At 39.3% G+C, this 24155-nt stretch overlaps 1 protein-coding gene across 2 annotated transcripts; it reads right to left on the bottom strand.

Moving 5' to 3' along the window:
- Window positions 1-1023: 1023 nt before the first annotated feature.
- On the bottom strand, window positions 1024-23027 carry SH2D1A (SH2 domain containing 1A). 2 transcript variants are annotated; one of them, XM_019438141.2, is made up of 5 exons: window positions 22703-23027; window positions 21287-21361; window positions 8957-9020; window positions 4076-4220; window positions 1024-2805 (listed from the first exon to the last, which is right to left on the bottom strand). In XM_019438141.2, exons 1-5 carry the CDS (start codon window positions 22837-22839, stop codon window positions 2765-2767), a joined length of 462 nt encoding a protein of 153 aa, XP_019293686.1. In that variant the 5' UTR covers window positions 22840-23027; the 3' UTR covers window positions 1024-2764. The 2 variants fall into 2 exon arrangements, with proteins under 2 accessions (XP_019293686.1, XP_019293687.1); XM_019438142.2 differs by lacking the exon at window positions 21287-21361 and having other exon boundaries at window positions 22703-23020.
- Window positions 23028-24155: the final 1128 nt, after the last annotated feature.

Genomic DNA, 24155 nt, shown 5'->3' on the forward strand with positions numbered 1-24155 from the left:
TTCTTGTATCTTTCTACATAAGAATATTCATTTAAGAGGCAAATGGCCTAATGGTGAAAATTCAGCGTTTTACTACAAGTTTGGCCAATGACCCCAAATTACATAAGTGTCCAAACTAGGTAGTTTAACTTCACACCTAGCTGCAAACCCTCAAATAATGGGATCCCATTTACTGCAAGGACAACCATAGGGGACGACGTTGAATTTATAGCTCATGCATAGGAAGACTAGGCATCTTGTAACCTTGAGATGCTCAAGGGCAAATCAGGATTTTATTATTAATAGACTCTGGATTCTGAACTCAGTAAAGTGAATCAAATAAAACGTGAGCTGATGTCTAAACCTTAACAGATTTTAAAGCTATTTTCTCACATTTTTAATTCTCTATCCATTCTACCGCAAATAACATCTTAAACCCAACCCTTCATTTACACTAGAAGTCTTAATCAGAAGCATCTTCTATAGACTTATTCTACCTATGTACTACCACAGAGCTTACTTGCTTGTAATAGCCAAACTGACAATTACCTAAGCTTGTCTCCCTTACTGACCTTATCTCTTAAGAACAAACTTCAGAGGAAATGAATGACTATTTGATAAACTGTCATGTTCTTGTGGGCTTGCTGACACAGTTTTTTTTTTCTGAAGAAAGGTGTACACTTGGAAATATATGTGCATTTTTCTATCTTGACTCAGCATCTTACAGGTATATGTTAGCATGGCAATATTTTAGATATGGCAAGGATATGACCTTTCTGTAAAGGCACAAGCTATTATGTACTGGGAAATAGCAAGAAAGCTTATGCTGGGAGAGAAAAGGTGGAAAAAAAATTATGAATAAAAGGCCAGCACAAGAAGATAGTGGACTGGAAAATTTGACAGTAGCAAACTCAGAAAAGCACTTACCTTTTTCAGGGAATCTGTCCAATAAGATAAGTAATATGGCCCTCATCAACGCTTTCATATATTAATAGCATCTATCTCTCAATATTTTTAAAAATATTTTAAGACAAATTAGGTAAATAAAGCTTTCAAATACTTTATTAAAATATGAAAGACCATTCATGATTCAAAAAGGCTTTTTCAAAAAAGACTCTGGTAAAGGAACATGCAAACATAATTCATATATTTAGGATTATTCCAGAATGAACAAGTTAGAGAGAGTAAAAATTAGTTATGCCTATTAAAATTTAAACCCACGCCACAAATAAGGAAAAATTATCTAAACATACACATTTGGTTTTGAAAGTCAGCTTTCCGAATTCCTTTACAAGTTAAAGTGATCCTTTTATTTCTAGAAATGGTAAATTGCCCACAATACATGATCACGGCCAACCTCCACCTTTGCACTCCCACTGCATCCATGCTAAATGCTCAGAGGCCAGATCTTGCCAATGCACGGAGAGTAGCTCTGTCTCTCGGCAGTTCATCAAGCTCACCCCCACTCACGTAAAAGCCAGAATTCCGATTTATTAGTTTACAATAGAATTTAGCATTTTCCTACAGACCATGGACCAGAGTATTTATGTTGACTCATTTGGCCTCTAACAACAGATCTACCTGCACATTGGGAACCTCACTTACCATGTGCTTATCACTTTTCATTGTCTTTTTTTTTGTCTTTTCGTGTTACTTTTTAAAATCGTTATTGTTTTCTTGTCCAACTAGACAGTGCACTGCCTAAGCACAGGGACTGGGGGTTTTTACTTCTCTACCTCAGTGCCTATTCTGTTTGTTGAGTGAATGAATTCCAGGAGCCCTGAAACAGCTTGATATATAATCAAATCACAAAAGTCATGAAAATATAAATGTGGCCAAAAAAATATAAATATCTGTCACTGTGTAAAATCTTGGCTCTCAGGTTGCCATCACTTGGAACTGTTGAGAAATAACATAACCATAAGGTTTCCAATGCTCTGGTGGGGCTAATAGGGAGAGCACTTGTAAATCAGCTACTCATGAGCCCAGATGCCGAAGCTTCCTCTCAAAATTAGGTTTTACACGGAGTAGCAACAACCGGGGCAGAGGTAGATGGTAAAAAAAAAAAAAAAAAAAAAGTCTATTTCATTGGATTTGTAATGTAATTTCAATTATAACAAACGTTTAGGGCATATTTTAAATTATGGGATTTTTAAACTCCAGATTGGTCTGTGGATTCTACTATCCAATATCAGAACACTAGGCAAGAAGGTTGCTTTCAGAATTAAACAGAAATTCTTCACTCTTTATCTAGTACTTGTTTTAACACACAGTGCACAACTTCAGAAATTCCCCATAAGGGTCTTCACCACCATAACTAGTGGAGAGCATAATACCTAATTAGAACCACGCACGACAAAGACAAGGGACACGAACCAGCTTCCTGACATCTAATCAAGCAAGACATCTTAGAATCAGTAGTTGTCAAATAATATTTCACTAAAAATGGTGCTTTTGAGAAAAACTGAGGGTTATTTTTATTTGTATTTGGCAAGAATTGACATTAATCTTTTATAAGGTATCACTGTGTTTTGAATCATTTCCCGTTCGTAAAAACAACTGAACATAACCTGTGGAATTCTTTTTTTCCCCAGTCCTCATTTCAAAGCTCCTCATTATCGGCAAAGTCCATTTCAGCTTTTACATCATGCTAGATACTTCCATTACAGGACGATGATGGTTTTAGAAATACATTTGTAACTCACTGAACTGTATTATCTACAATATATAAGACTTAGCATATATTTAAATTATAGAAAATAAAGTAAAGGTATTTTATTTTCCTTCATGGTGCTTTCAGGAAGACATCAGGATCTTCTCTTCTCCCTAAAGAAAAATAATAACAAAAATCAAGAAAAGATAAACTTACAAGCTATAAACTTGAACGGGTTAACTTGAACTTATAATCAATCATAACATTTCCAACGGCATAAAGCTCACAAAGATACAACACAGTGATATAGCTCAAGCAACCAGTACTTAAAACTGAGTTGTAGGAGCGCTTGGGTGGCTCAGTCGGTTAAGCGTCCAGCCCTTGATTTTGGCTCAGGTCATGATCTCACAGTTCATGGGATCAACGGCCACATTGAGCTCCACGCTGACTGTGCAGAGCCTGCCTGGGATTCTCTCTCCCTCTCTCTCCGCCCCTCCCTCACGCTCTCTCTCTCAAAATAAATAAACATTAAAAAAAAGAAAAGAAAAAAACTGACTTATAAAGAATGGAATACTGAGCAGAAAGGAATAGTTTGTAACTGTAGTTTGTAATTTGTAAATTGTAGTTCTATTTACATTTCTATTCCAAAGGCTAACTACTCATTAATTTAATTCAGCACTTAAGTCTAATTGTCGGTTTATGGCTAAGCCTTGGTCCCTGTCAAAAAAGGACATAACAACTCATTTTTTTTATCACAGATATGCCTTGTTTCAATCAAGGCATATCCTCTTACTCCAAACAAGTGATTAACCCCTTTCAACAGATGAGTAAACAATCACATATCTGCTAAGTGCAGACATTGTCCGGTATTCTGTCGGTAGCTTGATATATACACTAAAAGAGCTTTGCTCAGGAGATGTAACAATTTGTGCCTATGGCATCATAAAGTGAACTAATTCAATTTCCTTTTGCTATGATAAAATTTCATTAATTCAAGCACCACAAATTCAGAACTTAGGATGGCGTGGGCCAAGCTAACATTAGCTTTTCCATCCCTGAAGGGAAAATACAGTTCACTGAGCAAAGGTAAAGGACGGCCCGGGTGTTTTCCAAACTGTCCCATCTTTCACATTTGTTTGTGTCTGAATCAGTGAAGGGAAACGGTACTTCCGTTTTGACAAAAGGGACTACGGAGAATAAGACAGGAAAGGACGAGTTTGCATGTGGGCTCATAGAATTTGTTATACTTTCCCAGAGTTTTATTAGGAGCGTACAGTATAGCATATTGAAACCATAGCACGTGAGTAGCCCCCTCTCACTTGATTGGCTGGCAATACCCACTGCATGTTTCTTACAGAACTTCCCATAACTCTGTGTTTGTGAGTAGGTTAACTTCTAACCCCGAGCCTCCAAACCCTGTCGAAAACTAACAGTAAACCGTACCTGCAGTACCTTGTGCGCTTCTAACTGAGCACTTCTTCTCAACTGGATACTGCAGAGGTATTACAATACCTTGATCTGGCTTCTGAAATGCTGAAATGAGATTTTTTATTTTCCGGAAAAATCTTTTATGGACCCCGGGGGCCGTCTGGAAAATAAAAGGCCGAGCAAATTATTCACGTACCTCCTAATGATACCAGTAGGCCTACGAAATGCGTGAGGGATGCTTAGAAAGGTAACATTTGTGTGACCTGTTCAAATATTTGAAAACATCAGGAAAAAGGAAACAACAACATTTCTAGAAGAGCTTACTTTGGTTGGCTGAACTTCCCTGCAAGAGGAGCTAATGAGCTGTCATTTCAGTTCTCCCGGGGGTGGTATTAGTTTGTACAAGCTCTTGCTCATCGCCCTGCCCTCCCTGCCTGCTACCCATCATACATCCCGAGCCTCTAAGGCTATACAGGCCATTACCCACAATGAATGCACCAACAGAGAGGATGCAGTTAAATACAGAGAAAACACAGATCGTACAGGTCATTAATAAAAAGCCTGAGAAACCAAACAACCACCACCACCACCAACCCATCCTCCCTGTCATCATTCCACAATATAAAATGCTACACAGGAAATTAAAAATTGACTGTAAGGATACACACAACGCACAGCTAGTTAGTCCTTCTCTCTCTCTCCCCTCACCATATGTCCTGCTTCATCCTTCACAGGAAATATTTTCCTCCTCGGGAAACTTCCCTATCCTCCCCAAAACTGCTCTCCGCCAACACTTCACTGTGACAAGGTTTTCTCTCTGACACGAAAATGAAAGACTATCTAAGGTCACCTTTATTTATTTGTTTGTTTGCTTTTGAAGAGATCATTATTTGCAAGTGACTATTAAAATGTGTTCCTTTCCTGACATCAACTCGCTTGCAAAGGCACGGCTGAAATCAACAACAATTTCCTGCAAAAGCTGATGAGCCCAGCTTCAGGCATCAGCTCAAAACTGTCATTTTACATAAAATAAAACAGTATTGCTATAAGCGATTGAACAATGACTAGGTTTTTTTTAGAAAGCTGTTTTCCAGCGATTCCATCTGCAAGGCTCTTGAGGTGGGAGCTGTTTGTTTGTTAGCATTTAATGAGAAAAAACTGAAGGCTGGCCTGAAATCTTCAGCCCAACTACACTAAAAGCTGAAGACAGCAAGCCGTCTATAGTAGCTCCCTCATTTCCTCCACTGGGGTAAGGGATCTTTCTTTGAAAGCATCGAAAAAGTTCTTTTCAGCCTTAAATTAGTGTCACTCACAGGCTCGCACAGCTCGGAGCCTCAGTAGATGTAGAACACTCTCGCACTCGGCTCCACCCCTTGGGTCAAAACACCTTCCCAGAACTCGACTTGAGACCTCATCCAAATCACCACGGCCATTCTTCCAGGGCTCCAAACAGTTTGTGGGCTCCTAGACAGAATCTCTAAATTGCACGGGCAGGTCACAGGCACAAAATACCTCCTTATATCCCCCTTAGAGCACTTTTTCATTTCAAAGCACTTTCCCGTGATTTGCCTCCACTATTTCCTCACCCATTGGCAGTGATTGGCTGATTTGGTTATTCCCATCTGACAGATAAGAAAATGCGAATACAAAGGGATAATTCAGCTTGCCCAAGGTCACACACATAACCAGAAGTAGAATTGGCTCCGGATCCCAGAACCTAGTCTTTTGTCTTTCAAGCCAACACCCACAACAAATTCACCAACAGAGACGATGAGACCAGACAGTTTCTAGAGAAGTTTGAGTCACCAGCCAGAAGAGAAACTATACACTCCCTCAGTGTGGAAATATTTCAAACCACACATCATTTTAGCTGTTCTTGTGGCTTGTAAAACCATTTATCAACAGAAGCATCTTTTTTATGGGGACTTATATGTAGTTAACACTTGATTACCCACACTAACAGAAAGGAATAATAGCACTGGATGTGTAATTTGAATTTGGGATGCAATGTTTTGCTGGCAAATGACTGCCCTAATTTATAGCGTTTTGCTTAGGTTAATAAGGAAAATTATTTAGCATCTACTGATGATCAAATATCCAGAAAAGCCCAAAGGCACTGAAGTCCACGGGGGGAGGTTGGTACATTTTTTTACAGTGTACTGATGACAACGCACATATCAATAAATGATAGTTGATTGTGTGTAGAATTCTCTATATTAACCATTTAGCAAAATTTTAGCTTGAGTCACAAGAGATAAGTTAACACACTAAGCAATGATAAAACCTAAAAGTCTTTCTAAAAGTAGGAATTTACACAATGTGTAGCTTTCATAATTCGGTGGATCCGGGTTCAAATTTCATTCCACTCTTTGAAACAAATCTCAGACTTACTTAGATTTCTAGCACAATCTTTGCGCAGAGGATGGAGTGTTACTGCCATGATTTTTCCTGCAGTATGGCAAACCAAAGCATTGCACCAAAAAACAGTATAAACATCTGTCATTTAACCAATTTTGAAAACACATTCGCCATAAGAATTGTACCACTGACAACTCCCATTCTGCCACTGAACTTGGCTATTGTTCAAATTTGCACCTTTCCCATACTGTCATCTCTTTACTTATCCATGGAAACATGCTTTGGATCACAGCTGGTCTTCAATATTCTCTAGAGAAATTTCTTCCAGTCAGGTGATATGAGCTCTGAGAGTACACACTAGTTTAATATTCCCTTAGCAAAAACATAACTACGAAAGCAAATTTAGTAGATGGGAAGAAAATGCAATATGCATTTCAAAAATAAGTCTAAAGCATTTTTTAAAACTGTTTTCCCCTTTGGAGAAAACATGCCAATCTTCTGCTCTCCTGGTGCAGATAATTACAATATTATTATATAAACGGGGTCAAACCAGACAACAGGATGAAAGGACATTTATGTCCAATAAGCCCTTTCTCCCTTAACATGATCATAAGCATGTAACAATCTGCATATGATGTTATACTCGAAATAGAAGAAAACAAATTTAAAGACAAGATTAGCTAAACCCTAATAATTTAAGATCCTTTCCATAGAGTATTCTTCAGCAGCTGAAGGCTACTTCTCTAGGGAGAAGGGCTTTTTCTACTCAGATTGTATACATATATATATATATATATGTACATAGCAACACAATTATGCTTCATAATAAATGAAATTTAATTTCTTATTCAATCATCTCTGCAGCGATACAGAGAATTTTTAAATATAAACAGGTATAGTTTTGATTAGAAATGGTACTGCTTTTCCTCTAATTAGTATTATAGTATTAATTATCTGTGATATAATAAATTAAGTATTAATTGTAATTATTATTAATAATAAATTAAGTATTAATTGTAATTATTATTAACAATAAATTCTTTACTATATAGAGCATCAATGTGTTTGAAAACTTGCCCTCAATTTTCATCTCAGTAGTTCAACACATTTGTCGTCTGCAACTTGGGCTTTCTAGTTTACTGATGAATTTGTAAAGTTGCAGCTATTTAAGTCTAGACTTTAGAATTTCTTAAACACGCAGATTGAATTATTAACAGGAGATATTCCCATTAATGTTTTCAAATCGCTCACAATGAAGTGCTTTCATTATAAGGACAGACTGTTTCTAAGGAGTCCGAAATCAGAGAAAGCATTTGAGGTCAAAAGGTTCAGTTGCTGAGACCTCTACATCGGTGAGATGTGATATACTACCCTGGTACATGGAAATAGATTCATTCTGCAGGCATTACTTGTAATGGCATAGTGACTTTCAAATGTTTTCAAAGCCATCAGAGCCCATTTTTCTCAGGAAATCGTATTCGAGCCCCAGTTGATAAGCAAAACAAAAGTGACCTGCTCAGATCAAAGATGAATCAGCGACCCAAAAGCATACCCATTTATGTCCTCCTCTCTCTCTGGCCCCCACCCCCTGGCAACCCCAAGGCACCCAGGTAGAAGAACCTTAGAATTTTGTGGAGCATACCTTGAAAACCATTGCAATGTTCCCTCTAATTTCATTCTGCCTATCCATGTCCTTCCCACATGGCTCAGCTGGGAGTCTGGCCTCCACATATACAGCAGTCTTGATTACTAATACTTGAAAAATCCTCCCTTCTTTGAATCCCTATGCTAAATAACATAGCAATAAACATATACAATTATGTTGTTCAGCAATTTGGGTGAGGTCACGTTTTTTTAGGGCTTACTGTGCAGGTCCTGTGGCTAAGAGCTTTCTTTATATGCATTATCTCATTTAATCTTCAAAATGAGCCCTATGAGTAAGGAACTATTTTTAGGCTCATTTCACAGATGGAGAGATCTGTTCAAAGAAAAGTTAAGTAACCTGCCCAAGGTCATAGACCTGTCAGGGAGGAGGGGGGGACCAGACCTGGAACCCAGATATCGCTGACAACAAACCCTGAGCTCTCACATCGTTATTTAATTCATGTTGTATCTATCTCCCTAAGCATATTATAGGCTCTTAGAAAACAGGAGTTCACTTTGTTTAATCCACTATAGAACCAACACACATATTGGTATCATTTGGTAAATAATTGCTTATTTAATCATTTTACATACTTTGTATATGCTTTCCAAAATTTTGCATAGGCACTAAAAGTTTGACACAATCCTTCAACTTTTTTATCTTTCCCGCAAAGTGAGACCATTCTATACAATGGTGGCTGAACAGAACTGGAACAAAAATTCTCTAAAGCCTTCTTAATGATCCATGAACAGTTTTGGGTTGGAGCTTTAGTGATTTGAATTTCATGAATATTTGGGAAATGTAGGATTTGACAACTCTTTTATAAAACCAGCCTAAATTTCAAACACCTCCCTGATATCCCCAGAAGCAAAAAATAAATAAAAGAGCTATACCTCAGCACTCCAAGAACCTGTTTCTGTCTGGGACACTCGGTATGTATAAATGTAACCTTGATACCTGCGAAAGAATAAACCTCCATTACTGAAAAATTCCAAAAGAACAACAGATGCTCTAAATTTGAGCTTAACGATTACATATGAATGTTACATATATTGGGACACACATATATGGTACCATTGCATTCGTAGGAAGAAAAGCTTGGGGGCTCTGATTTGCTTACATATTATATCTGGCTAATCACAGTTTCCAGAGAGCCTTCTTTATCTTTTCCTTTTTTTAAAATGCATGAGCTCAGAGGGCACCTGGGTGGCTCAGTTAGTTAAGCGTCTGACTCTTTTTTTTTTTTTTTTTTTTTTAATTTTTTTTTCAACGTTTTTTATTTATTTTTGGGACAGAGAGAGACAGAGCATGAACGGGGGAGGGTCAGAGAGAGAGGGAGACACAGAATCGGAAACAGGCTCCAGGCTCCGAGCCATCAGCCCAGAGCCTGACGCGGGGCTCGAACTCACGGACCGCGAGATCATCGTGGGGCTCGAACTCACGGACCACGAGATCGTGACCTGGCTGAAGTCGGACGCTTAACCGACTGCGCCACCCAGGCGCCCCAAGCGTCTGACTCTTGATTTCAGCTCAGGTCATGATCTCACGATTGTGAGCTCGAGCTCCACATCGGGCTCTGTGCTGAGCATGGAACCTGCTTCAGATTATCTCTCCTCTCTCTGCCCATCCCCAGCTCACATACTCCCTCTCTCTCAAATAAAAATAAAATAAAATAAAATAAAATAAAATAAAATAAAATAATCTTCTTTATCAAATTTTTTAACGTTTATTTATTTTTGAGACAGAGAGAGACAGAGCATGAATGGGGGAGGGGCAGAGAGAGAGGGAGACACAGAATCGGAAGCAGGCTCCAGGCTCCGAGCCATCAGCCCAGAGCCCGACGCGGGGCTCGAACTCACGGACCTCGAGATCGTGACCTGAGTCGAAGTCGGACGCTCAACCGACTGAGCCACCCAGGTGCCTCATAATAATCTTCTTTATTAATAACATAACAACATAACATAACATAACATAACATAACATAACATAAAATAGGGGTGCCCGGGTGGCTCAGCTGGTTAAGCCTGTAACTTCAGCTCAGGTCATGATCTCACAGTTCGTGAGTTCAAGACCCATGTCAGGCTCTGTGCTGACAGCTCAGAGCCTGGAGCCTGCTTCGGATTCTGTGTCTCCCTCTCTCTCTGCCCCTTCCATGCTCATGCTCTGTCTCTCCCTCTCTCAAAAATAAATAACATTAAAAAAATTTTTTGTAAGCAATAAAATAAAATAAAATGTGGGAGTTCATACTCTTAAGGATTTGTCTAGTTGAGAGACGTTTTGGACAAGAAGAAGCTAGAGACCTGTTGTAATTGGTAAAAATCATGAATTATTAAATAGATTTAACAAGGTGTCATCAAATTATTTTTAAGTACATATGGAGCCTTAAGGTGAAAAATATTTCACTGGGATAAGGTAGTGCAAGGTCCACTTAATAGTAATAATAATTATTATTATAAATATAATTAATATAATACTGTATTTCCACAATATTACTATTATGGCTACTTTACAATATACATAGTAAGAATTGTAATTTCAATTCAAAAAATGTCCTGCTAAAGTACTTGAAAGCAGCTTGTCCTTTAGATGGGGTAAATATTCTCCCCCATCACTGAGTGTGTAAGCATACTGTATATCTGTATAATTGATGCCAAGAGTTTTATTTTATTTTATTTTTATTTTGGAGAGAGAACGCAAGCAGGGAAGAGCGGCAGAGAGAGAAAGAGAATCTCAAGGAGAGATTCAGCGTGGGGCCAGATGCGAGGCTTAATCCCACCACCCCGGATCATGACCTGAGCTGAAATCAAGAGTCAGACACCCAACCGACTGAGCCACCCAAGCGCCCCTCTTCTTCTCATAAGGCTACCAATGCTATTGGATTATAGCCCCACCTGTATGGCCTCATTTAACCTTAACTATATTCCAAAGGCTTATCTCCAAGTGCAGCCACATTGGGGGTTAGGGTTTTAACATATGAATTTGACAAGGATACAATTCAGTCCATAGAACATGAATTATCTCTTTTGGACACCACAAAAATCCTATGACCTTTATACTGTGAAATTAATTTTATAGATGAGGGAACCAAGACTTTGAGAAGCTAAGTAACTAAAACCACACTAGAGACCAAGCAACAAAGATGGGATTTGAATCAGGCCTGTTTGACTCTAGAGCCCCAGCTCTTGGTCCCCATACTATAATGGATGTAGATTATTGATTATATTTTAGTATCTATGATAATGCTGTTTAATTTGCCTAACAAACCTTTACTTCATAGAAAAGTAGGGTAAACTTTGTTCCGAATTATTTCAAAGTTTGAATATTAATATGGATCCAATTCTCTGAGTCAACAGAATTTTATTTTATACGTTTTCTGATTGTTACTCTTAGGTACAAGTTTGGGTCAATATAAATCATTGGTTCGAATACATGCTACACTCTGGTAAGAAAAAATAGTATTTGGGGCACCTGGGTGGCTCAGTCGGTTGAGCATCTGACTCTTGATTTTGGCTCAGGTCACAATCCCAGGGTTATAGGATCGAGTCCCACATTACTCCCCATGCTGGGTGTGGAGCCTGCTTAAGATTCTCTCTCTCCCTCTCCCGTGGCACCTCTCCCCAGCTCACACTCTACATACATACATACATATATTTAAACTTTAAAGAACAGATGATTCTAAAGCATTCCAGACAGAAGGTCATCCTTGAATAACTGACCTCACTTACCATCAATTCCCTTTAGAACTAAAAGTCCTTAAATATGCGGATTAAATTACTATATCTTTAATCAATATTCATCAGTACTGATTACCTAAAGAACAAAAAAAAAATACTTCTAAAAGACTATAACCCGTTTCATCCGATTTGTGAAACCAAAAAAATCAATTTAATTGCTGGTGTGGTTACAGGAAATGTTTCATTTTCATTATGAAGGTTTGCCAGCATCTTTAGATCACATATAAAATAGCTTGATATATGCATATATAAAAAACATGCTAAGTAAATATAAAATATTACATTGTTAAAGTCTTTTGTTTTTTTGAGCAATAAAATCCACCTCGAAACCCTCCAATTTCAGTAAGTACTCTACAGGGAACAAAGTGAGGGCTTTGATTTCCATTTTTCACCATGGGAACTCAAAACATAGGGCTTTAAGTGATTTTCTTAAAGTCACAGAGCAAAATGGAGACAGAAGCAGAGAAACAACATAGGTCCTTAGTTCCATTTTTCCTATGGGAAACGATTAAGGGCAGTAATTCGGTATCATTAAAGATGATATGGAAATGCATTATTTAAAATCTCAGCACTAATGCAAGCAAAATTGTAAGTGACCAGTTTTCACTTTCTAAAACAGCGAGCCTCTAAAACATACAAAGAATCTATCTCCCTACTATCATTCATCTTCATTTAGTCAAAATAAATGAGTCTGTTTTGAAAATTGTTTCCTAACGAATCTGATCTTATCTCACTTTCAGTTAAGCAGCAAGAACCTGAGTACCACTTCAAAAGCCCTTCCCTCCTTCAGTCTCTGAACAACCTAATGTCAGTGGCACCTAAGACTTCTTGTGATTAACCCACCTAATATTAACAATTTCCTACTCCCCCGCCGCTCAGATTTCTGAATGAGCAGAATCGGTTCACCTCTCAGATAAGCCAGTAGTTCATCTCTTCCACTTTCATGTCACTGAGGGAACTGACCCAGATCCCCTGTGTCAACTCTTGTTACCCTAAGGTGGTGGATGGAAGAGCTCTAAAACAGTGCCATCCAAATTACATTCCCAGGGTAATAACATCAGCATCACCTGGGAACTTGTTAGAGATGCAGGACCTCAGGCCCTGCCCCAGAACTGCCGAATCAGAATCTGTACTTTAACAAGATCTCCAGGTGATTTGTAAGAACGTTCCAGTTACAGGCGGATTAAAATGCAAAGAGAATGCCCACACCTATGGGATTATTGATGGCAATTTCTGCAAAGTCAAGCTGGCTTCTTTCCACTCGCCGAGGGCACTTCTGTGCCACCGCCTCCGTAGTCAGTCTCCGCTTTAAGAGCGCAGAGAATTCAGAGGACACTTACCGTGATGAGCACTGAGTAAGGTACAGAAATGTTGAATCACTATATCGTACACCTGAAACTAACATAACACTGCATGTCAATTATACCTTCAATAGGAAAAGTTTTTAATTTCAAAATAAACAAATTGTTTAAAAGAAAAAAAATAAATATAAGCTGAAGCTTTTTCAATGGTTTCAAAAGGCTCCACAGAGCAGTGTTTCTGAACCGCTGACTTCTTCTTTTCCAACAAAATTTCATGGTTTTGTTTTCTGTAGCTTGAATTATGGAATGATCATTTTATAACATAAAATTAAACCAAAATACTGAATATGTTTTTTTCAAACGATGCATACTCTCTCCCTGTCCACTGAAAAACTGCTGTTCTAGGAAATAAAGTTATAATAAGAGCTATAAAACCGTGCATATTTTCGACCCACTGAACGACCTTGCTTATCTTCACACACTCCAAGGAATCAAGGGACAAAGCAGTTTCATAAAGATTTTCATAGGAGTTCTATTTTAATGGTGAAAAAAATAGAATTAACCTAAGTACCCCAAAATAAGGAATGTTATTCAAAATAAGAAAATGGTAACAGAAAGAACCATTCAAAATTATACCAAAATTCAAAGGGATTAGAGCCCTCTTATATTTTTCAAAGAATGTTAAGCACATGGATTATGTTAATATAAAATTATGGTATGTGAAAGAAGATCCATGGAGATCCATGGAGACCCCACTCCGATTACAACTATTCAGACCCATTCCTGTATGTATACAAACTGGAAGTAAATTTAAACTCATATAAATGCATCCTTGCATATTAATTTTTCCTATAAAGTTATATGTGACTAATAACATTTTTAAAAATTTTTTAATGTCTATTTATTCTTGAGAGAGAGAATGACAGAACACGAGCAGGAGGGGGCAGAGAGGGAAACACAGAATCTGAAGCAGGCTCTGGGCTCTGAGCTATCAACACAGAGCCTGACATTGGGGCTCGAACTCACAGACCACGAGATCATGACCTGAGCCAAAGTCAGTCGCTTAACCGACTGAGACACCCAGGCACCCATGACTAATAACATTGTTTAAAGAAAAATTAGCAAAATTATGATTTCGTGCTTTAGAAACCTAGTCTAAGCAAGTTACAAATCAGAAAAATATAATTTATTTTTTCAAACTGTTGCATCCCTTTTTTTCAATTTTTTTAAATGTTTTTATTTATTTTTGAAGGAGAGAGAGAGAGACAGAGCATGAGCGGGGGAGGAGCAGAGAGAGAGGGAGACAGAATCTGAAGCAGGCTCCAGACTCTGAGCTGTCAGCACAGAGCCCGACGCAGGGCTCGAACTCACGAACCGTGAGATCATGACCTGAGCCGAAGTTGGACGCCCAACCTACTGAGCCACCCAGGTGCCCCTGTTATATCCCTTTTAGGATTATCTTTCTTCTGACTCTTTCCATTGATACAGACAAACTAAGAATGTGGTGTAATTTTAACCTCCTTGCTCCACCAAATCTTTGTCGGACTTGTTGATTAGCCTGGAATTCAAAATCTATCATGAAGAAAAAAAGCTAGAAAACGAATAATTGGTAGACAACAGCAGAGGTTTTTTTGTTGCTGTTATTGTCATTAATTTTCTTCACAAATACTTTGCATTTTAATGACTACAAAGCATGTGTTGATTCAGCCCCAGCCAAAATTAAAATTTGCCTTTATTTTGTCAAAAGTTGTCCCAACCCTTAAAAAAGTGCCCTGGTTAGAGATGAATGAGGGTGCCTGGTTGGTTCAGTCGGTAGAGTATCCGACTCTTGAACTCAGGGTCATGAGTTCAAGCCCTATGTTGGGGGCAGAGATCACTTAATTAAAGAAATGAATGAGAAGAAAGCAACCTGGTTTATTACTTATTTTCTCAAAGGGTCAGCGTTGGGGACAGACCTTGGTTTAGAACTAACAAAACCACATCAATTCCTTCTTTATACCACTTCAAGGCCTACAGAGAAGAAAAAGTTTAGCTACATCTGACTCCTTCATGCTTACAAAATAATGCTTAATGCTATGTGCAAAATTCAAGGCACAATTATAATGTGACTGATTTTTTTAACAAATATTTCAGAACTTTTATACCCAGAAAAATGTTATCCTATAGAAAGCCATCATTATTGAGACTATACTCTGATTCAAGAAATTTCTGAATTTCCTATGGTTCAATCTTCATTTTTTTCAGAGTGAACTTGAATTTTCAGAACCATCAAGTCATTCAGCTTCAACTCTGGTGGGAAAAATATGTAAAACCAGTTTCGATTAGTCATGACAATAAATATCACGTCTTCTTCCCCTTAACTGCCACATAACATACATATTTATGTATTCCTACGATGTTCTAACTTTGTATTGCAATTATTTGTAGACCTTTTATTTATAGTAACAAACACCTACTACATGTTAGCTTTATAAATATTAACTTGTGTAATAATCCTCTGCGGATTATTAACCCTATTAGGTAAGTACTATTATTATTACCATTTCCTTTTTCACAGATAAGGAACCTGAGATACAGAAAGTTTAAGTAACTTGCCCAAGGTAAAACAGCTAGTTTTACAAAGTTGGGATGCATACCCAGAGTCTGGCTGAAAGATCTATGCTGCCCCTCTCATATCAGAGGGAATGAATTAATACATTGGTGTTAAGATGATTCCAAAAGCACAAGTCTCAAAAAGGGAGGGAACCTTCTTGGCCTCAGGGCCGGAGGCAAACATTGAGGGGGAGAACGAAAGAAGGGGCTGGAGGGACGAGGCCAGTTGAGGAGAGCCCAAAAAAGGTTGACCCAGACTTCTCCTTCACTTAGGCAAATGACATCCTCAGATTAATCTTGCAACTTCAATTTTGCATTGTCAACCAGAATCAGCACTTGATTTGCTGGCCTATGAAATGTCCATTGATGTAGGGGATGTAACTTTAATCCTAGGCTGCCTTTCAGGCTTGCTCTGCCATTAATAGATTTACTCAGAACATCCAAAATAACTCTGGTGACCTAAATTATCATGAAGATAAATGCGGCACCAACACATATATCCAACTGTATTCAAAAACTCACTGTAAATTAAGTAATCATTTCTCATTCTTTTGAGTTCTTTGCTACAATGTTCCCCTCTATTGCAACTGGTAAACTGGAATTTGATTTCGTCACTGCTCCTTCCCCCGTTTCTCCAGTTCAGTGGTTTGATAGGCACTTTATTCCCAATCATCCCTTTAATCTCAAAGGACAAAAAGATAATTATCCTTTTATCCAAAGCCATACATGTCAAGTGACTTCATTATGTGCCCTTGTAAAGAATATAATAGCATTTCTGCTTCCAAATCTTCCATCAGATAGGTAGCAAGCAAAGTCAGGGATGTACAGAAGAATGCTACTTATGGAAATAAACCATTTCTGCAAACTAATTATTTTAAATATCTTAAACTGGTTTTTCTCTTATCACCATCAAACTATCCCACTGGGCATTTAGGACTTTCCCCATGGCTGTCTGCATTGAGGGTAAGAAGAGAAGGACTGTGAGAGTTCATGTGTACATACCTCAATGAAAAGAAAATATACATGGAAAACCAAAAAGAATAAACTACACTAAAAGAGGGGCACCTGGGTGATTCAGTCGGTTAAGCGTCCAACACTTGATCTCGGCTCAGGTCATAATCTCACGGTTCAGGGTTTGAGCCCCACATCAGGCTCTGCAATGGCACAGAGCCTGCTTGGGATTCTGTCTCTCCTTCCCTCGGCTCCTCCCCTGCTCGTTCTTTCTCTCTCTCTCAAAATAAAAAAAAATAAACTTTAAAAAACTACCCTAAAATAAAATAAAACCTACTTACATTAATAAGAGCACTTTTAGTATATCGGATGAACATAAGAAAAATATGCCAAGTCAGTAACTTTCTTAAGCAACAGAAGAATATGGTGGAAAAAGAAAATCCCATTTATGATAGAAACAAAAAAAAAAACCTGACGCACACATTCATACCCACAATGATTAGAAATACATTTTTAAAAATGTGCAAGACCTATAAAAAGAATACTACAAAACCTTATTGATAGATACAAATTTTTTAAATTAAGAAGTGGAGAGATGTATCAGGTTTCTTGATGGGAAGACTACATTCTTTAAAGATGACAATTCCTCCTTAATTTATTAAATGAGTTTAATGTAATCCCAATGGGATTTTTAAAATTAAAAACAAATTATTCTAGATTGCATCTCAAAGAACCAACAAGTAAGAACAGCAAATAATTGGGGCACTTGGCTGGCTCAGTCGGTGGAGCTCGTGACTCTTGATCTCGGGGTTGTGAGTTTGAGCCCCACATTGGGTGTGGAAATTACTTAAAAATAAAATCTTTGGAAAAAAATAAGAGCAAATAATTGTTTAAATGTATTAAACTTTATCATACTATAGTGTTAGCAATACAAGAATAATAGATCAGTTAAGCCAAATAGTTGGGAAACAATAACTGCTATATGTTAGAGTTTAATATATGGTAAAGTAGGCTAGGAAGTTGATGGGGAATGGAAGTTCTATTTACAATTATATTGTGACAATTGTTAGCTATTTTGAAACAAACTCAAATTAGATCCTTTCCCCACATCAAAATGAAGTTCCACATGGAATCAAAGAGTAAACTAACCAAACCATAAATTGAACACAAAAACTGAAGTGAAGTTTTAGGACATCTCTGGAGGAGAAAGAACTTTCTAGGCTGGGAAACAAAGGAAGACACTAAACACAAAGAAAATGAGCAACAGATTTAACTACTAAATGTTAACTTGTTTGAGATGGCTAACACTAAACTGAGGAAAGATACTTGCAACACATCAACGATTTGTATATAAAAATTAATAATGTGTTAAGAAAAATAGTAAGATCCAAATGGTTAAATGGCAAGGTACACAAAGAGCCAATTTATGAACAAGGAAATACAACAGCTTACCAACCATAGAAAAGACACTCACTAAACAAAGAAATATGAAATAAAGAGTAAGACACCAAGTTTCAAGGAAAATTTTTGTTAACAAGAATACCCATTTCTAGGGAGGGGAGGGTGAAATGGACACTCTCACGCATTACTGGTGAGCATATATATAAACTTGCATAACCATTTAGGAAAAAGTATTTGGTGATCATGCATATATCAAGAATCCTAAGCTGCTAATGTTTCCTGACCTAGAAATTACGTATCTTGAAATTCACTATAAGGAAGTAATCATACATACAAGGAAATCTTTATGGACTGAAACATGAATCATGAGGACATAACAGCAAATAAAAATGGAATGATTCAAATGTCTAATAATAGATGACTGGTTAAGGAAAATATAGTACATTTACTGGCTGACCTATCATGCAGCCATTAAAAATAATGTCTTAAAATCATTTGTAAGAACATTACATATGAATGGGGTTTTTTTCATGTTAAATGGAAAATGCAGTAGAATACAATACTGTAAGAGCACATGTGTGTTTACAGAGCAATTTATTAAAATAAGAAAGAAGATCCACTTAATTTTCAACAATTGTCTGTAGCTTATAAAACTATAGATGATTTCCCTCATTTCCATTCTCTACATTTTTCAAATTTTCTATAATATGAAAAGGTATTAGGATCTATTTTTAATAGACTCATTATACAAAAAACTAGATTTATTTATTGAAAATAACCAAAAGGAAAACTCACTTTAAAGGAAGGTGAACAACTCTATCAATGGAAAACACCTTCAGTACTTTATAAGATTCAATTTTCCAAAACTGAACCTAGGAAAAGGCTCAGAACCAGGGAAAGGAGCAAACGTTGTTTGAAAGTGTAGAGTACAGTTTGAAAGGCCCATGTAATGTGTTATTTCTACAATAGAAATACAAAAACTAAAACTCAGCCAAACCTTCTTGGATAATGGGAAAAAACAAAACACAAAATGAAAAACTATTCTGAGTGAACTCCACAATCAATTCATGTTTGTTAGCTAGATCTTGTTGTTCATGAGTATATGACACCATTTACATTGTTATTTCTGCTGCACATCATAAGCGTACAGGTTTTGGTTTGAAATGAGTACGTGGTTTATTTCAAGATAAAATTTGATGATTGTTACTACGGCGTAGTACTAAAATGGGGGCATGAAATTTTTATGTTTATCAAAAGGGACCCTTGGCTCAGAAAGATTGAGAAACTTTCATAAAAGACAATGTACCCTTGTGTCTTCCCTCTGTAGCTCGGTCTGGCAATCACACTCTAAGACTTTGAGGCCCCAGTGTGTCCATCAAAAGACATGCTAGGGGACTCCCAATTTGCCTACTTTATTCTGCAACTTCATAGGGAGGTTTGCATGGAGAACTAAGAGTCGTAAAAACTGAATTTATGCAAGATTCACTTTGGGTAAAAACTTAAACGGTTAAGAATTTCCCACCCTGCCTAAATTAATTCCTTCCGCGGCCTTGGCCTACATGGGCAAAGGGCTAAAGTTGTCCTCTCTTTTGCAAATTTTACCAACAGCTCTCATGCAGAAGGTAGGCACACATTACGATTCCTATTTAACAGCTATGGAGACCAAAACCCACAGAAGTTGAGTGACTTCCCCAGAGTCCACACCCTGGCCTCCTGAGTATCAGCCCAAAGCTCTTTGCAGTAAAGAAGACTATTTGCCATGGCAATTCATTTGTTGATTCAAAAATATCTACCGTGTGTCTATTATGTGCCTCATAATGGCTACTATGTGCTAGGTTGTGTTCCTGGTGCGGGAGACAACGTCCCTGCCTTCACTCAGTTTCCATTTTTGCGAAAGAACACAGCAATACAGAAGTAAACAAGCAAATGGCAGATAGTTTAAAGCTCCTTGGAGAAAAATAAAGTGATAGGGTATGACAGGCACAGAGAGGGTGGTCAAGGAAGTGGTCTCTGAGGCAAGAGGCAAAAGTAACAAGCTGTAGGGGCACCTGCGTGGTTCAGTCGATTGAGCGTTTGGCTTTTGATTTCGGGGAAGGTCATGATCCCAGGGTCGTGGGATCAAGCCCTGCATGGGGCTCCATCCTGAGTGTGGAGCCGGCGTAAGATTTGTTCTCTCCCTCTGCCCCTATTCCCACTCTCTCTCTCTAAAATTAAAAAAAAAAGTAACACACTGTGGAGCTCCTCAGAGCCAAGTTAAGTTTTTTTTTAACCTCTAGTTTAAGGGGTTCATTACCTCCCTTGTCAGCTTCTCTAAAGAAGCCCCTTTTGTTTGCCCACTCATTCCTCCACATTCTTTTGATAAGAAAAGAGCCTAAGAAGACTAGTTGGCTTTCGCTGACCTACCTATCCCAGTTTCCACTGGGCAAAAACAATAATGTAAGCATACCATAAAGATTTGAGCCCAAGACTAGTATCAAAAAGACAATAAATACCAAGTGTTGGCAAGGGTGTGGAGAGAAGGGAACGCTCCTGCACTGTTGCTAGGAATGTAAACCGGTGCAGCTCCTATGGGAAACAGTATGGAGGTTCCTCAAAAACAGAATAGAAATACCACGATCCAGTAATTCCACTACTGGGTATTTACCCAAAGAAAACAAAAACACTCATTCAAAAAATATATATATATGCCCCCTATGTTTATTACGTTATTTACAATAATGTGTTTACAATCGCCAAGATATGGAAGCAACCCAAGTGTCCATCAACAGAATAAAATACAGAATAAAATCTTGCCATTTGTGACAACATGGACGGACCTAGAGGGTATTACGGTAATGAAATAAGTCAGGCAGAGAAAGACAAATACCGTATGATTTCATTTATATGCGGAATCCAAAAGACAAGACAAACCTAATCTTAAACACAAAGAACAAGCTGGTGGCTGCCAGAGGGGAGAGAGATGGGGGGGATGAGCAAAATAGGTGAAGGGGATGAAGAGGTACAAATTTCCAGTTATAAAATAAATAAGTCACGGAGATGAAAAAGCACAGCACAGGGAGTACAGCCAACAATATCGTAATAACTTTGTATGGTGATGGATGGGGACTACACGGATCGCGGTGAGCATTTTGTAATGCACGGAATTGTCAAACCACTATGCTTTTACACCCGAAACTAATAGAACATCGTATGTCAACTGCATCTCAAAAGGAAAAAAAAAAATATCCGAGCCCAAGAGATTCACCTGCTTCCACGTATTTCTCTTGAAGCCTGTAGAATCAATGTATTTAGCATGGCCCGAGAGTTACCACATGCATGGCTTGACCACGTGAAAAAAGAAAAAACGATAAACAGCGAAAATCGTCTAATAACCACCTCAGTAGGATCTCTCTTCACTGACCCAGAAAGTACTTCACAATCTTGCAGTGTCTCATTAGGTATCAAAATTACTACCAAGCCCGTTCCTTCATTTTGTTTCCGACTAGAACCTACTACGCAGCGTAGGTGTTTTCATGGGTGTTTTTATTCTGCTGACAAAAAAAGTGATGGAGCTAGGTCCTTCCTTAGAAATGCCCCACGAGCACTGAAAGAACTCGACTGAAAGCAAATACAAAACTAATAACGCTAGCTTATACTTCCCGAGCATTTATGATGTGTCAGGCCCAGTGCTAAATTCTTCACCGGCATTATCGCATTTGATCCTCCCTATGCTAGGAGGTAGGTAGTATTATTATACCCATTTTACGGACAAGAAAAGTGAGGCACTGAGAGGTTAACTTGCCACCGTCACAGGCCTACCATCAGACTAGCGCAGGATTGCTAGATCCTGACCCTGACCCCGGAGCCCTGGAGCCAAGACGAAGGTGCATTTGATTCAAAATGGGTGTTAGACTAAGGCATGCCTAGGTAAAGGGCAGAGCTGAATCATAACAAGGGTGTTTTCCCTCCATGCCCTTTACCACTCCTGTTAGTCCTAGCTTTTTCTCAAGAAGGGTCCTACTTCTGGAACCCCATGCCCCCACACCCAGCTCCTCTAGAGGAAGCTAAGTAAGCAGATGCAGAGAGGGAGCTTTCCTTACAAACACACCCCTCTCAGCACCGCGACCCAACAGGCATTGCACTCTAAAAGTAAGATTTCGTTTCTTAGTCTTCTTCCTCTCCCTGTCCTCTTCCTTTGGGAGGACGCCTCCAATTCCATTTACGGAGGTCTGGAGAGAGCCCTTTCCTTTTCCCAGGAGCTGGTGGCCCCCATTCTGGCCAGTCCACCATCCCAGGGCTCCACCTTGCAGGCCTCGACTAGAGGTCAAAACGGGAAGTCGGGAGCCTGGATCATTCTCGAAGCAAAGGAAATTCTAGGCTGTGTTTCCCCACCCCAAAGGGCATTCTAAGCAGCTGCCACAAAAGACCAGGGGGTGGCCCTTCTGGAGAGTGAGGGCCGGGGGAGCGAAATCCTCAGTGAGGGGCCTAAGCCAAAGCGTGGTCCGCCACCGACCTAGGCTGGACCTGAGGAAGGCCTCGGGGCCATCATGTGGTCAGTGGAGGAGGCCTGGACGTCGCCTGCCACCGCCTCCCGCCCACACCACCCGTGCGCCCCCAAGCAGGTGCCCTCTTCGGGCCCGGCGCGTCCCCCCCCCCCCCCAGGCCACCGCGACCTACTCACAGCACACACAGGCAGTACACGCCCGGGACACTCTCGCTGTCCCTCAGCAGATAGCTGCCGTCCAGACCCGTGGCCAGCAGGAGCTTCTCCCCCGTCTCCCGGCTGATTTTGCCGTGGTACACGGCCACCGCGTCCATGGCCTGGGGGACTCTCGGGCCGCTGAGGCGACGGACGGTGCAAGGCAGATGTCACGACCGCTGCTGCAAGCCGGGCGCGAGTCAGCCACCTGACTCCCAGTTCAGCCAGATGTGCAGAAAAAGAGAGAGGAGCTCCCCAACAACAGGATGTTGTCTATCTGCCTTAAAACCTCCTTCTCACACTTCAATGAAAACCAGCTCAGCAATTTAGAAGCTTGGTTATTGCCACAATGTTCGATCCCCCTCCCCGCCCCCACCCCCCCCCCCAACACAGGGTTCAGAAGGACAGGGGAGGCCCACTGGAAGACGGTCCTTGCAAGATTTGGGGGTGGACTACCAAGGCGGACCCTCGCACACAGGCAGGAATGCTTGCTAATGCTTCCGTTCTTGCATTTTTCCCAGGGGCCACCAGGGATGACTTAGCTTAACTAGTCCTCAAAGAGATTGATGATAGAGGCAACTTGTACATGGCCTTCATGCCAGGCGGAGACATGCTGACAGAGAATGAAAGAACCAAAAGCTCTCAGACCAAAGCACAGAAACTAGCAGTGCTATCGGTGTGCAGTCACTACCGAGCACAGCCAGGAGGCTGTTCCACAGTCACAAGTAGTAGGTGAAAAGCCAACGTGGGGCAAGTCTCCTTTTCGAGTCTTCCTACTCCTCTCGAGTGATCCTGATCCTGAGCAAATACTGATTTTTCCTCCTTTCTTGTCTGAGATCCCAGAGTGCTGATGGAGAAACAAGAATCAGCCTATGTCCGAAGGTGTTCCAGATTTTTTGATCTGATGAGACTTCGATGTGAGAATGAATCATTTCATTTGGTGCTTTGTCTTTATGTGGACTCGTATATGCCCTTTGACATACAGGGCCCACCTTTCAGCATTCAGGGCATAGAGCTTGTTTTAAATCGTATTGCAAGTGTTTATTATTGTCTCCTCTGTTGTCAACAGAGTATGTTTTTTCCTCAGTTGATGCTAAACTATCATTCATTTCTTAAAACCTTTCAACCTTTCAGAGAATTTCCTTCTCTGAAATAAGGCATCGCTTCTATTTTAAAACATGCTGTTAAGTAATATTTCCCCCAAACTTCCTCCTCTTTCACTGGGATAAGACTTTGTTTAATGCTTGAAACTGGATGGCCTTCTCCATTCTTCCTTTTGATTATGTAAAATACTTGTAAAGTTGGAATTTAAATAACTGAAGTCATGTGTCTGTTGTATCTCTTCCACAACTTCAGCTCCTAGTTCCTTGTGAACGTGGCGAGGCCGTGAGCTCAAGGTTGAGAGAACAATTTTTAAATCCTCACATGCCCTACT

Source organism: Panthera pardus, unplaced genomic scaffold, assembly GCF_024362965.1.
Source record: "Panthera pardus isolate Hobbes unplaced genomic scaffold, ASM2436296v1 HiC_scaffold_27, whole genome shotgun sequence".
Lineage (NCBI taxonomy): Eukaryota > Metazoa > Chordata > Mammalia > Carnivora > Felidae > Panthera > Panthera pardus.

Coding starts and splice junctions, on each gene's coding strand:
- SH2D1A (XM_019438141.2), bottom strand. CDS start 22,839: ATGGACGCGGTGGCCGTGTACCACGGCAAAATCAGCCGGGAGACGGGG. Junction 21,362..22,702: donor GTGTACTGCCTGTGTGTGCT/GTGAGTAGGTCG, acceptor CACGTGGTCAAG/CCATGCATGTGGTAACTCTC. Junction 9,021..21,286: donor AGAGAAATACGTGGAAGCAG/GTGAATCTCTTG, acceptor ATTCTTTCGCAG/GTATCAAGGTTACATTTATA.